The sequence below is a fragment of the Panthera uncia genome (assembly GCF_023721935.1).
Source record: "Panthera uncia isolate 11264 chromosome B2 unlocalized genomic scaffold, Puncia_PCG_1.0 HiC_scaffold_24, whole genome shotgun sequence".
Classification (NCBI taxonomy): Eukaryota; Metazoa; Chordata; class Mammalia; order Carnivora; family Felidae; genus Panthera; species Panthera uncia.
The window spans coordinates 18,657,991-18,673,434 of record NW_026057580.1 but is presented as its reverse complement, the minus strand read 5'-3'; the positions used below and the strand labels follow the sequence as shown (position 1 = coordinate 18,673,434).

Below are 15,444 nucleotides of genomic sequence, written 5' to 3'. Positions count from 1 at the left end.
ATTAACAAATAACTACCAAAAAGTGACAAAATGTCTTGTGGCACAAATAATTATCACCGAGTTAAAACCAGTGGAGTTTTATTATTAGGTGCCTAAAATTTCTTCTGAAGATCATTTGTGATTTTTTTTATGAACAATAAACCTCAGGTTTATTGCCAGCATTATTTTCATATTGTGTTATTTCATAGAATTCGCCTCTTTCATTCTGATCACAGCTGAAAGTAAAAGGGGCCATAAGGAGACGAAAAACAAACAAAAAAACAGAGATAGCCCTTACCTGCTCTAAATCAAACAGGATTCTCTATATCCTCCAGCTAATGTTTTAGTTGAATCTCTGAGATGTAGCATCTAAATGCACGCTTTGAATAACTGCATGTATATACTTTCATTGAGGATACTTGATCTGAACTTCTCCCTTTTTCTGTTCTGAGTTAGACTTAGCTGATTGACTGTCAACTGTATTGCTTATGTTTTAATAGATAAATAGCAGTATTAGACTATTTTATGTTGATCGGTGGCATCAAAAAATGCCATTTGGTGGGGCATCATTATCTGTTATGCTTTGTGTTAGCTTTATTTTTAGGAAATTTCTAACTAAAATTTTAAATACAGACTCATGACTCAGACTGGCAATAGAAATAACTGGCAATATCATTTCTCAGACTGGCAATAGAAATTACTATGTGGTAGATGATCAGTGTGATCCATTATTACAAAAAAAAAATACTGGAGTTGTTTAAAGACAAGTATTTAATTTTATATCAGATTAAAATATATTTAAAACTAAAATAAAAGTTGAAACATTGCTTTAGTTCTTATAGTTAGGATTTAGGAATTATTTGGATAATTGAATAAATCAATTTATAAGTTAGTAAATAAACTTCCTTACCATATAAACATTATAGCAAGTTACAATAAACCAAAAGTCGATGAAGAAATGAGGAAGAGGCAAAGGGTGGAAAAATTTAACTCATGCTGAGCAATTCAGCTACACCACACAGGAAGCTGTATCTGGAGAAGTTCCAGAATTCTCAACCTCTGGTATTTGATTCTGCTGCTTAACTCACTGACTTAGGACAGCCTCTCGACTTAAAAACAGATGACAATTTTGTAGACTCCCCTTAGGCAATTATGATCATCATCTCATTATGACAGTTATGGGGCTATTATTTTTATGACTAGTTTCATCCTTATTTAAAATTTTATTTATAAAGCTACAATAAGAAATACTTCTCAAAACAAAATGTCACATTATGAATTATGTAACACGATCTTTGGTGAATCATAAATTCTAACTTTATCACTTACGTCATTGTCCTTAAGGACATAATTTTTAAGCTGATGTCTGAATTTCAAGTTCTGTGTTTCTCCTTTTGACGATTATTGTAACGGTAACAATTAAAACTTGTTAACAATTCTGCTTTACCTTAATGCAGATCAAATGTTAAGCATATTTAGTTATAAATTCAGTGAAGAAGTTTAAATGCGTTTTTCCATATATCAAATGTTTTGTCTGTACATGTTTGAATTAAAAAATTGTCTAGTTCAGTTTCTATCCCTCCTATATATAATTGTCTAATTACACCAAAATATTTGGCTAATCAACAAAACATAAGAAATTAAGAGGAATTAGGAGGCTAGCCCCTTAGTCAATGGGCCCTTCATATAATTGTACAGTTGGCAACATAATTAAATAGAACTGAATTTGTTTATTCACAGAGGTAAAAAAGAAACATGTGAGCCAATCCAACAATGCAGATCAGCTATTGGATCTCTCATCCGAAGATTTTGAATTTCATATGAATTTTTGATGCAATTTTCATGGTCTTACGAACAAAGGTGAGCTAACTAGGATGTAATGAATACCCACGTAGTTGACCATTTCAATGTCGAGCATTTTAATTGAAAATATCCAATGAGTTACCTTTGGAAAACAAGAAACTGCTCAGAACACACGTTAGATGTATCTATACATTGCAGGAAAGGCATGTTATTCCTACACACCCCTTAACTCGTCTACTTCTATTGATGACTGCTTGTATTGTGTGTGCTTGTATGACTGCATTGTCTCTGATTCTTTAATTCTCATTTCACATTGTCTAATAGGAAGATGGGATGGATATAAACAACCAAAAAGACAAAAAAAAATTATACAGGCTATCTCCTAATTTCTAGATGCTTATGGCCTCTTTACACTTACATAAAATAAGTTATTTGGAATCAGTGAACTCAATTCTTGATATTTAATGGTTTGCAAATGTCCAGCTATGGGCAGAAGGATCAAAGGAAAGTACATGTCCTTGCAATATTGTATGAAACCACAATATCATCAAAAAAGAATTCACTATTCTAAAATAGACATCTCAGCATTACTTTGACAAATATGAAAGTATTTCTCCTAATCCCCGAAAGTGCTTCTAACACTGGACTTCTGTGAAAATGAAATCTCCACATCAGTTTGAATGCACGAACATTTAAACAGAGTTATGGGAATTCTCAAGAAAATAAGAACCTCTATTTCAAACGTTAATGGTGGCATTGCTGCAGGTGGCAAGGGTGGGCAGCTGTGGAAGCATTCCTGGGGGAAGGAGGACAAAAAGAAGGATTTCTCTAGATTAGGGAGTGAAGGTCTTAGAACATGCATGATGAGGGGAGCTTGGGTGGCTCAGCCAGTTAAACGTCTGACTTGGGCTCAGGTCAAGATCTCACGGTTTGTGAGTTGGAGCCCCGCATTGGGCTCTCTGCTGTCAGCACAGAGCCCACTTCAGATCCTCTGTCCCCGTCTGTCTCTGCCCCACCCCCCTCTAAAATAAATAAACGTTAGGAAAAAAAAAAGAATATGCATGATGAAACCTCAAGCAACTAATTTTGAGGTAGAAAATATAAAGGTGTTTTTTCTTAGATAATTTGTATTTGGGGATAACTGTCATTCAGAGGTGTCACATGAGTGCACATATTGGCAAAATCAGTATAATCCTGCCAGCCCGAATGATATTATGCTTTGGGAACACCTGGAGGATACTACGTAAATCCTAGCATTGTATTCTCTTTCAAAAGAATTTTTTTTGAATGTTTATTTATTTTTGATAGAGAGAGAGAGAGACAGAGCATGAGCGGCGGAGGGGCAGAGAGAGAGGGAGACACAGAATCTGAAGTAGGCTCCAGGCTCTGAGCTGTCAGCACAGAGCCTGACGCGGGACTCAAACTCACGAGCTGTGAGATCATGACCTGAGCTGAAGTTGGACGCTCAACTGACTGAGCCACCCAGACGCCCCTAGCATTGTATTCTCTTGATCTGTAACGTGTCTTTATATTTCTCCCAAGACTATATCAAGGATTCAAACTGACTACATGTACTTTCAGTTCCTTCTGGAGAAACTGAAATCTTACTGATGAAGACCCCTTTGGGTCTTCCCTTGGAAGAGGGCAAGAGTAGAAGCAAAACAGAAGTAAATATCCCCCAGGAGATACACCACACAAAATAATCCAGATCCAGCTCGTTCTACCAAGAAGTTTTCAGGAGCTTGCACAGAACAAGGTTTTCCCAAAATCTTAAGTCCACATTTTATAACTGCCTTATAATTTTCTTTCTCTGCTATTCCTTTCCCCTTCATTTCCTTGTTTTACCTTTTTTCTCCTTTGCCAGCACCTTTTGTTTTCCTTCTCTTTGGGGCAAGATGAATCATCTAAGTTACTGTCCTAAACAAATATATCCTAAACCCAAACAGTGCCAGCCACAAGCAGCACAAATCCCTAACAAGAGACTCAAGTATCTTGGGCTAGCCTGTTGGGTGGCAGGTGTCCCATTTAAACCCTTAAACTTGTAAAATAATAATAATAATAATAATAATAATAATAATAATAACTGTGTGACATTAGAAGTTGGTAGAAGAAGAAATATTTAGTTTTGGTTTTATGCATTTTGAGCCCATTTAAATTTTAGCCAATGTGATGGGAAGTCATGTTTCATCAGTTTCTAAGAAGCAATGTCTTTAACACTGTCTACCTTATACTATCTCTTCAGAAGTTTTCCCCAAGGGGCACCTGGGTGGCTTAGTCTGTTGATCGTTGGACTCTTGATTTTGGCTCAGGTCATGATCTGACAGTTCTGAGATCAAGCCCTGCACTGGGCTTTGCACTGACAGTGGCGAGCCTGCTTGGGATTCTCTTTCTCCCTCTTTCCCTCTCTGCCCCTCCCCCACATGCACACAAGTACATGCACTTTCTCTCTCAAAATAAATACTAAAAATATATATATAAGTTTTCCCCAAATAAGAGACTAATTTAGAAATAATTTAACCCACCTGGGACTATTAGTTCTAAAATCTGATCATAGAGTTAGGAAATTAGATAAAATTATTAATCATCTATTATGTACCAGAACTTAATTTAGTAAAGAAAAGAGCAAAAATTTGCTAATGCCTCAAAGATTATTCTCTAAAAATTTCAATTTACTGTTCTGTTCTGCTGGGCTTTCACACAATAAATGGCATTCTTCCATTCCTTATCAAGGAACATTTTTCAAGTTTGAGGGAATTTGAAGTCATCTTATGCATAAGCTTCCCTTTTCCTACATCATCTCTGTCACTATTTTAATTCACATTTTTGTTGGGCTTCTTACAATTTTCAGAAGCTTTCTCATACATTATACTTTTCCTTTTCAACAGTATCATTATTGTGGGTAGAGCAGTACAGGCATTATTTACCTAATTACACCCAAGAAAAGATGAGAGTACTGATGGTGATCCTTGGTCCCACAGATCTCCCTTTTACCTCTCACACATTTCGGTCCTCTTTTGTCACATTCTCCAAACATTCATAGTGTTTTGAGATCTTCCCCTCTTGTGTACTAAGGCACAGTGAGTGGTTTGGGCTAAATTACATAGCAGCTAATGACATACTTGCCTGGAATCTACATTTCCTAAACCTACTTTTCTCCTAGGAATTCCTGCGTATTCTGGAGACGTTTTCGTCAGTGTCAATGATAGCTCCTAAACAGGGGCAGTTTGTAAGTCTTGCTACGGACACAAGGCCAGGAGTGGGGAATGTCCTTGTATAACTCATCTAGCTACTGAAGTGTGAGACACCCTGTTGTAAAGAGCTGATACTTACTAGACTCATTCAAAGAAAATGAAAAAACGGAGATAAGGCACATAGAGACTTCCCATTCTGCTTACTTGGTCGCTAGGATCATCTTTTTTCTTGCTGTCTGTTCTTTCTGTTCCATATGTTGTCTGGCAAGATGTTCTCCTACAGCTTTGGCTGGAAACTCTGTTTCACAAGTGTAGCCAAAATCCCGAGCCAAGTGCAAAGCTTCCCCTGTTGGCAGAAAATAAAAGTCAGTTTTCCACAAATGTCTAAACTCAGTAAGAGTAACACTTTATATTTTCCTCAAGCCTCATTCCTGGTTGTGGTCTGATGGATCACGGTTTCTATTTATTCTAAACAATCTTAGGGAAAGGACTCTTGGGGGTGGAGTGGGAATGGGGTAGGATGAAGAGAAACTGAGAAACAGAAGCTACTTACCAGGCAGGTGTATGTGAAAAAGTAAGGGGGAAAACCAGAACCACAATCTGGGAGTTTTGACTCCCCTAGGGGTTCTGGCCATTAGACCAGACTGGCTTCTCAGATCCTACACGTCAATGCCCTAAGGAAAAAGCTCCGTGGGCTTGCAATTCTGTTGTTGTTCACCCTCCCATCTATTCTTAGTATATCCGACATATTCAGATATCTTTCCCATGAGATCTATCAAAATATTGGCAAAAGGTCCACGTAACTTTTCAAAGAACCTGAAACACGTTGGAAAGGGGAGATAAATGGATTTTATCAACTTCCTACCATGATGTTGCCAAAGACACTATATTGTGTGATTATACTAACAACATTATTGGGCTTTCCGGCAGGCTTCAGTACCTTTTAGTGTATGCACAATGCTTCTTAAGTACATTAAAAATACAATCCTTTTAAGTATAATAAAATCATAAAGAAATTTTGTTCTTTCACAAAAATCTTAACCTGAGTAAATTTTTGAGAAATGAGGTAAAAATGGCTTATCAGCAAAGTAAGGTTTGGCAATGTATTTCAACCTCGAAAACAATAGTACTTTCAAAGCTCAAGCCAAATTTTACCTGAGCAATAAATTAAAAAAAAAAAAAAAAGTGAGCTTTCATTGCGCGTATACTGAGCACATATTTTGTTTAAGGTGCAGTGCTATGTAGGAGTAATGAAGGATTTAAAGAGCCATCCCTGTTCCTAGGAGGATGGCAATTGTCCCAATAATAGTAGCAAAAACACCTTAATAGTACTTTATAATTTATATTGCAACCTATATAAACACTATAATCTGCTCATGTTTACTGCCTTTACATTGGTATTATATATAACACAAGCTTCTGTACTGCAAGTACCAAATGAGTGTTACAGATAAAATGTTTTACAGAAGTTCAAAGGAGAAGGTGGTAATTATAGGGAATTAGATCACATTTTGTGAATTACTGATCATGACTTCCATCCCCCCCCCCCCACACACACACTGTTTCAAAGCAGTAGCAGGTTTTTAGTTAAGATTTTTATATTCACTCAGTAGGAAACATTCTAAATAGGAAGATGACATAACTAAATGGAAAGGGTCTCTTTACTGATTAGTCTGAATAGTGCTAGTTGGTGAAGGGTGACAGTTTTAGATAAAGTTGCAATGTAAAAGCAATATTTTTAAAGTGCTGGTTACCAGTGGCTTATGACGCTGATTAGGAAAGAAAACGTGTGCATATTTGGCAGAACAATGGCACCAAGTTTTTTTTTGTTTGTTTTTTTTTGTTTTTTTTTTTTTGTTTTTTTTTAAGGATCTAGTAATGTCATATAGGATGGTCACTTTTGCTAGAAAAATGATAGAAGGGAGATAATTCAAGACCTTTCAAATTTCACGTATAAAGTCTAAAAGCCTGATGAAACAGTGGCAACAGCACGTGACAAAGGATACACTCATGTGAACTTAAGACTTATAAGCATCTAGCCTGGAACACAATGACCCATTCAGTATCATCTTTGTACACACAGCATGTTGAGTTATGTATCCTGATAAGTCTGTATATTGCAATATTATCACAGGAAGAGATATTTAGATACCATTCTCACAGAATGTTATATACAATATATATTTGTGCCCCCCCCCCCTCCCCGCCAGTGCAGTAGTGGGAGAAGTGAAACAGCACAAACAGGAGGGTGGCAGCATGTCGCCTCAATTTTATGCTAAAACCTGATTCTGGCCCATTATATGCAAAGCTCTCACCGTGTGGTAGTTTTAAAAACAGTTTGAATGGAACAGCTGCTATTTACATTTACACTGACAGCCAGATCCCTCCTTGCCTTAGTTCTGTTTACTGCTTTCCCTCCCTTGCAATGTAACATTGTTACTGGATGTATAGCGATGCTACATCAAAAGAAATGGCAAGTGAAGACACTCTGATAAGTAGTTAAAATGTGTGTATCATGCCACAAAAGCTTTGTGTGTGAGGGCCCAAGAATGAATGAAAGAATCCATGAATTAACATACACATGATACTCAGTAAGGAGAACAAATCTATAGTTAAATCCTGTACGGGAGGTATTTTAGAGTCAACAAGTTTGAGAAAAATAGAAATTTTAGGATCAAAAAAGCATGTGAATAAGGCTCTCGGGGATCTGACTGATCCGTGAAGATAGAGATCAATGAGCTTCTCCGTCTCTGTGGAGGGACAAAATGCCCACGTGAACAGCAAGCAGGTACAGTAATCTGTGGTGGAACACTGATCCAGGAAGGGCCGGGAATGTGTTTCCTTCTGTTTCCATCTGGCAAATACTGCTGTGTCACCTCCTATCTTTGTAAGATGAGGGAGGACGCCCTAATTCTTTGTTTGCAAAACAGGTTTAAGCCTTTTTAAAAATTTCAATGCATTGTGCCTCTTGACAAACCAGTATCCCCTTCCCCCCATTCGTTTTTATACAACCACCAAAGCAACACCCCAACTTTGGCATGTGTGACCATTTTATGTCATGTCATTTCAAGAATATTTTAGAAGTAGGGCGGATGTTGGGGGATTAGGGTTATTGCTTGTGCAGGAGTATTTTAAGTACAAGGCTTTACGGTCTATAAGCCAAGTAGTGCTTACCCCCCTTCCAAAAGAGTAGAAACCACTAAAAGTATTCAGCTTTTCAAAAACAGCATCAGCAGTGGGTGACTCATACTGAGTAACTCTCAAAAAGCCAACACAGGTCAAATTTCAGAACCTGAGAAGAGCATAAAAAAGGAATTTGCTCCCGGTTTCAGGACATTCATTTTTCACAGTTGAAAGCAAAAAGTGAACAACTAGGGGAAAATATTAAGAAAAATTTCAATGTCCATCACTGATGTAGCCTAGAAGTGGCAAGTTAATGGGAAAATGCTTTCTGGATCACTTGTTTTACTGAGTTTCTGGGCTCCCACATTATTTTAGAAAAAGAAGCTCTAAATGTATTTTTAAAGAGAAATAAATACACCTGATTTTTAACTTTTATAAGTCAGTAAGGATTTTTCCTTCCTTTAGAATTATTGTTTTTTGGGGAAAATGTACTTTAGACAATTAAAAATCAACATCTAGTACACTAATTTGCACTAAAAGATACTTCTACATTGTTATCACTAGATAATTCTGGTCAACTGTCACTGTAACAATATTGCCTTAAAAACAATTTGTCTAACTTAGTATTGCAATACCTAATGTTATTAAATAAAAGCAACAATTCATATGTGTTAAATTCCAGTCACATAGCTATGATTGCAATTTTATTTATATATATGGAAAACTAGCACATTCAAATCTATCTTTGGGATTATTCCAAGAAGTACCGATTAGAAAGCAAATTTGAGGGGCACCTGGTTGGCTCAGTTGGTAGAGCACACAACTCTTGGTCTCGAGATTGTAAATTCAAGCCCCACACTGGGGGTTGTGATTACTTAAAAATAAATTCTTAAAAGAAAAAAAAGCAAAATTGAGAATATTTTCAAACCTGAATAAGATATTCTACTAAATAGGGGTGACTGGGTGGCTCAGTCGATTAAGCGTCCAACTTCCACTCAGGTCTTGATCTCACGGTTGGTGAGTTCAAGCCCTGCGTCACACTCTGTGCTGACAGCTCAGGGCCTGGAGCCTGCTTCGAATTCTGTGTCTCCCCCTCTGCTGGTCCCTGCTCGTGCTTTGTCTCGTTCTGTCTCTCAAAAATAAATAAACGTTAAAATATTTTTTAAAAATTTAAAAATTTAAAAAAGATATTCTATTAAATAAATTGTCTCATAATATCAAGCTATAGTAAACCCTAGAGCTGAAGGACAAAGTTAATATATTATAGGGTTCCCAAAGTATTCTGAAATGAATGTACTCTATATATGATATGATAACGTACACTACATATCATATAATCTACGATATGAATAAAGGTCTTATAATGTGGTAGTTCCCTGGCTTAATGATAATTTTGTTTAAACACCAACACTTTGTTTTTTAAAGTGATAATTTTGTTACCTATTCCACACCTTACACTTAGCACAGCACCTGATTCATAATAAGTACTCAGTAAACATTTGTTAAATGAAAAATCTTTCAAATATCTTATTGGTTAATTATAACAATAGTTTTGTGAGGCACTCCTTTAAAGGAAATAATGAAAAACTAGAGCAAAAGAGAATTTCTAGAAAGAATAAACTGTATAGGAAATCCATAAAAATAGAGTATATCATTATATCAGCAGAGCCATTTTATAAAATAAGTCTACTTACACTTTGCAACACTTGCTGCTCCCATAACCTGGGTTTTTTTGTTTTTGTTTTTTTGTTTATTTTTTTAAATGTTTACTTTTTGAGAGAAGGAGAGAGAGAGAGAGAGAGAGAGAGAGAGAGAGAAGCGGAGAGGCAGAGAGAGGGAGACAGAAGATCCACAACAGGCTCCATGCTGACAGTAGAGAGCCCTATGTGGGACTGGAATCACGAATCACAAGATCATGACCTGAGCTGAAGTTAGACACTTAACCTACTGAGCCACCCAGGTGCCCCTATTTTTGTTTTTAATGTATGGGTGTCACCCCATATCAATTAACCTCTAGGTATGTGAATGTTTTAAAGCTCCTAAAGTAATAAATATCAAGTCAACATTAAGAACTACTGTCTTAAGGTGAAGGGAAAGTATTATGTAGGGATGAATGATACTTCTTCAGAAAAGTCAAGAATTCTGTGGCTTATACGAAAGGAAGGCAATAAATTGCACTAAATAAATACATTTTAAATTGTAAAGACCTCTATCTGGGCTCTTGCATAAAGAGTTCTGCCTTATTTGGCTGATAACAGTATAAACTCTAAACACAAAAACAGAGGGGTGGATTAGTTGGTAGAGCTGGCTAGGTCATTAGAGATGCAACTCTTGATCTCCGGGTGGTGAGTTCAAGTCCTACTTGGGCATGGAGCCTACTTAAAATAAAAATAGAAATAAATTTTTAAAAACCCAAAACATAAAAAAGGAAATGTGGTGGCAGATGTAGAGACAGACAACATTGCTAGGGAAACAAAGTCATCAGTCTACTTAAAAAAAAGTCTATTTGTATAGAGAGATTTAGTCTAAGATGAAGCCTGCTTTTCATACTGGTAGGGAAAAGATGGATTTTCAATAAAAGGTGTTGGGACAACTGGGTGGCCATCTGGAAAAAAAAACAAATAAAATTGGATCTATACCATGCATCTAACAACAAAATAAGGTCCAGATGGATCAACGATTTAAACATAAAAAAACAGGACCGCAAAGTAATTGAACATGGGAGAATTCTTTTATAGTCTTGGGATAAAACATCTTTTAAAATATTACAATTAAAACTAAAAACCATGATATAAAATATATGAGACATATGATTATATTAATATCAAAAAGTCTGTATGGCATAGACCTAAACAAATAAGCAAACCAACAGAAAACTTATAACAGCAAACAGACAAACCAAAGCTAGTGGTGGGGAGGCTTTGCAACTCAGATCAGAGATATACAGCCAGTTTTCTGTTTTATAATGAGTACTTACCAATCAATAAGAAAACAATTTAAAATTACCCCATAAGGACAAAGTAAATGAACAGACAGCAAAGTTCATTAAATTCTTCTAGGAATACTCAACTCAACCCAACCTCCTTCATAACCGAGGTAGCCTTTTTGTTTGTTTGTTTGTTTGTTTAACCAATAAAATCAGCAAAGATCCAAAGCTGACAACACTCTGTTTGGGCTCAAGTTCAGGGAAGTACTGTCATATGCTCCTTATCCCCTTTGCTGATGGGATTATAACTGTATGACCACTATGGAAAACAATCTTCCAATAATATGCTCAAATCACAAATGCTAATATCTTTAGACTTTGCAACATCCCTAGCAATTTATGAGTGGATGTACTTGCACATCTGCAAAATTATTTATGTAAATGTGAGGTTATTCATTGTAGCACTATTTATAATAGCTGAAGATTGAAAACATCTATATAATATTTAGCAGGGAACTGGTTAAATAAATTATGAAACACTCAAATAAGGGAATACCATGAGTGTTAAAAGAATGGAAGCACTTGTAAGCACTGAAAAAAAAAAAAAAAACACTATTATAAGGCATGGGGAAAAAACCCCAACATGCAGAATAGTGTGTAGAGAATACCATAATTTCTTTCAAAAATTAAAAAGCCCATGCATACATACATATATCCCTGGAATGAAACAGAGAAACCATTTGTTTAACAAAACAATTGCTTTCTTCCAGGAGGGGAACTGAACAGCTAGGGAATAAAGTGAAAAGGAGATATTTTACTCTATAGTCTTCTGTAGCTTTTAAATTTTTTACTATTTGAAGAAATTATCTATTTAAAATTATATTACTTCTAAAGTAAATTTACTCTCTGACTCTGTTCTCAGAGAGACTTTATTCTAAACTCAAATATTTGTTGTAAATTAAAACACAGGCAATATGAAAACTGCCATTGGTATTCTGTAGGATGTAGACATTGATAGGAATAACTACCATCCAGGGGTGCCTGGGTGGCTCAGTCAGTTAAGTGCCTGACTCAGGTCATGATCTCACGGCTCATGGGTTCAAGCCCTGCATCAGACTCTGTGCTGACAGCTCGGAGCCTGGAACCTACTTCAGATTCTGTGTCTTCCTCTCTCTCTGCCCCTACCCTGCTCATGCTCTTGCTCTCTCAAAAATAAACATTAAAAAAATTAAAAAAAAAATTTTTTTTTAACGTTTATTTATTTTTGAGACAGAGAGAGACAGAGCATGAACGGGGGAGGGTCAGAGAGAGGGAGACACGGAATCTGAAACAGGCTCCAGGCTCTGAGCTGTCAGCACAGAGCCTGATGCGGGGCTCGAACTCACAGACCGCGAGATCATGACCTGAGCCGAAGACGGCCGCTTAACTGACTGAGCCACCCAGGCGCCCCACCATTAAAAAAATTTTTTAAAGGAATAACTACCATCTGTAATTTTATTTAAATACCTACGAATTTTGTTAAATGGAAATAAAGCAAAAACTGAGTGTTTGAAAAGCACATTAGTCAAGGCATATATATTGGAAGAGAGAATAATGGAAAGAAGAAAATCAAATCACCAGTGAAGTCATGCAAAGACATGAGTTTTTTTTTTAATTTTTTTTAATGTTTATTTATTTTTGAGACAGAGAGAGAGCATGAATGGGGGAGGGTCAGAGAGAGGGAGACACAGAATCTGAAGCAGGCTCTAGGCTCTGAGCTGTCAGCACAGAGCCCGACGTGGGGCTCAAACTCACGGACTATGAGATCATGACCTGAGCCGAAGTCGGACACTTAACCGACTGAGCCACCCAGGCGCCCCGAGACATGAGTTTTTAAGTGAGCCCAAAGTGGACAAGGACAGGACTGAGCCAAAAAGGCTTGGATACACTTGCTTTTTGCAATGAGTAAAAACAGTAATTTAAGGCCACTCCATACACATAGGCAGACACAAAGGCATATGGATAGTAGCCTATTTCCTCTGCCCCTACATGAAAAACAACTTTTTTCCCTGAAGGTGAATGAAATCATAAGCTGCAGATCAGGGAAGTAATATTAGGAAGTGTTAGTAAGCAAATAATTTAAAAGCCTATCCCCTAAGATGGGGTCTACTTGTCCATAACATTGTATGCTATAATCTCTGGGTCACTGAGATCAACTATTGAAATTCTGGTAAGTGCTAGTTCTCAGACACAATATCTAATTACCAGTTATCAAAGCAGAGTCTCTCAGAAACTCTTCCATAATTTAGAATAAGAAATTTACAGTTAAGATGATACTTATTAGTCTGAGAAAACAACAACAACAACAACTTTTCCAAGACAGAGCTTAAAATGAGTAACATAGGCTCTCCTAGCATTTACTTTTTTAGCTCATTTCCACTGTCAGTTCTGAAATGCAAAAACTGTGCCCAAGACATTGTCAAAGCCAGAGAGTTTGTGTGCAAAAGGGAACACCAGGGTCTCCTAGTGATTGCACTGTTCCATGTGACTGTCTGACCAAAGTGAGCACCAATTAGAGCTATTATTACAAAGGGACAACTTATTATCCTTTTTATATCACATACAGTTTTAGAAGAAAGCTGGAAACCTTTATCCTGAAGGAGGGACTAAAGTGGGAATGTGAGGTGTGGAATGGCCAGCAGAGGAGTTATTTGGGGATGAAGGTCCTTTCAGACTGATAATCGTGCCATGAGTCCCCAAAGGCTAGCCTTAAGTTCCACATTTCCACAGAAACCCACTGGGGTACCGTGTGAAGGCAATGAGAATATCAGTTTTGTACTAAATTCCATGAGAAGAGCAACTAATACTAAGCATGCCCTGTGCATATATTATCACTAATACTTGGCAAAAGGATTTGGTGTTTGAATCTTATAAGCCTCAAGCAGTGAACAATACTTCTTCCTAAAATAAAAAGCCATTGACTAAACACATCAAGAAAACTTGATATACCTAAACTCACTCACTATACTTCATTTATAGGAAAGAGTTCATCGCCAAATCAGTTCTAGTCTATGCAAGTCTATTTAACCCAACAAAAGACATACAAGACAGATGCGGCAGAGATGAGTGAGGGACTTTATCCTTTCTTTATATATTTTAGCATTGCTGCTGAGAAGACTGTGCCCAGCTAGAGACTACATTTTCCAGTATACCCCACACCCACCTCTGGAATTGAGTGTGGCCATAGTTCTTAGAATGTGAACAGTAGTAACGTGGGTCACTTCCTGGCCACGTAGGTAAGAAGCTGCTTACTTTTCCATCCTGTCTCTCCTCATGGTGAGCTGAATGAATAGGACTCCTAGGACCTACAGAAGGGCATAGCTACAGAGGGAAGGACTCTGGGCCCGTGAATGAAACTGTGAGAAAAGACCCCTGGTGAGGAACACCCACATCAGACTACAATGAGAAATAAGCTTCTATCATGTGAAGCCACTGAAAATTTAGGTATTAACTGCTGTAACAGCTAGCATTCTCTCAACCATTATAAGTATTATTATCTTTATTTATAAATTAAGAAAATGAAGCTAAGGGCCACCTGTCCCAACTCCTGATTTTGGCCCAAGTCATGATCTCACAGTTCATGAGTTTGAGCCCCATATCGGGCTCTGTGCTGACACTGCAGAGCCTGCATGGGATTCTCTCTCTCCCTCTCTCTCTTGCCCCTCCTATGCTCTCTCTCTCTCTCTCTCTCTTTCTCAAAAATAAAAAAAAGATACACTTAAAAAAAAAGAAAATGAGGGGCACCTGGGTGGCTCAGTTGGTTGGGTGGCCGACTACGGCTCAGGTCATGATCTCACAGTCTGTGAGTTCAAGCCCCGCATCAGGCTCTGTGCTGACAGCTCAGAGCCTGGAGCCTGCTTCCGATTCTATGTCTCCCTCTCTCTCTGCCCCTTCCCTGCTTGCTCTCTGTCTGTCACTCCCTCTCAAAAATAATAAACATTAAAAAAATTAAAAAAATAAAAAGAAAATGAAGCTGAGTCAGGTTAAGTAACCAGCTCAAAGTCTGACAAAATTTCAAAGGCGACATTATTGGGGGGCGGGGGAGGTGGTACTAGCCCAAGAGAGAATACATTTTACAAGTGGGACAACTGTTCACATGAAGAGAGAAGTGCAGGGCAAGGTCTGGAAGTTTACAGTGTTTAAAACTAAAGAAGGAAACAACAGTGACAAAGGATTCAAACTTGAAAACTGAATGGAGATAATATATAACATTTGTAAATAGTCCCCTTTCTTTTCCTGATGTATATTCACATCCTTCTCTGCTCCACTGTTTTTAAATGCAAACACACACACACACACACACACACACACACACACAAACACACACACACACACACAGAATTTGACTCCCTGTCACAGCAAACTACAAGCCAAGGTATTTAT

The 15,444-nt window shown here is 37.3% G+C and overlaps 1 protein-coding gene across 1 annotated transcript in view; it reads right to left on the bottom strand.

Annotated features, from left to right (window-relative positions):
* The window catches only part of TFAP2D (transcription factor AP-2 delta), a 58,249-nt gene that overhangs the window by 20,427 nt on the left and 22,378 nt on the right, over positions 1-15,444 (bottom strand). Inside the window, exon 6 of the mRNA XM_049653168.1 lies at positions 5,178-5,319. Coding sequence (XP_049509125.1) covers positions 5,178-5,319 — 142 coding nt within the window. The remainder of the gene's footprint in view (positions 1-5,177; positions 5,320-15,444) is intronic.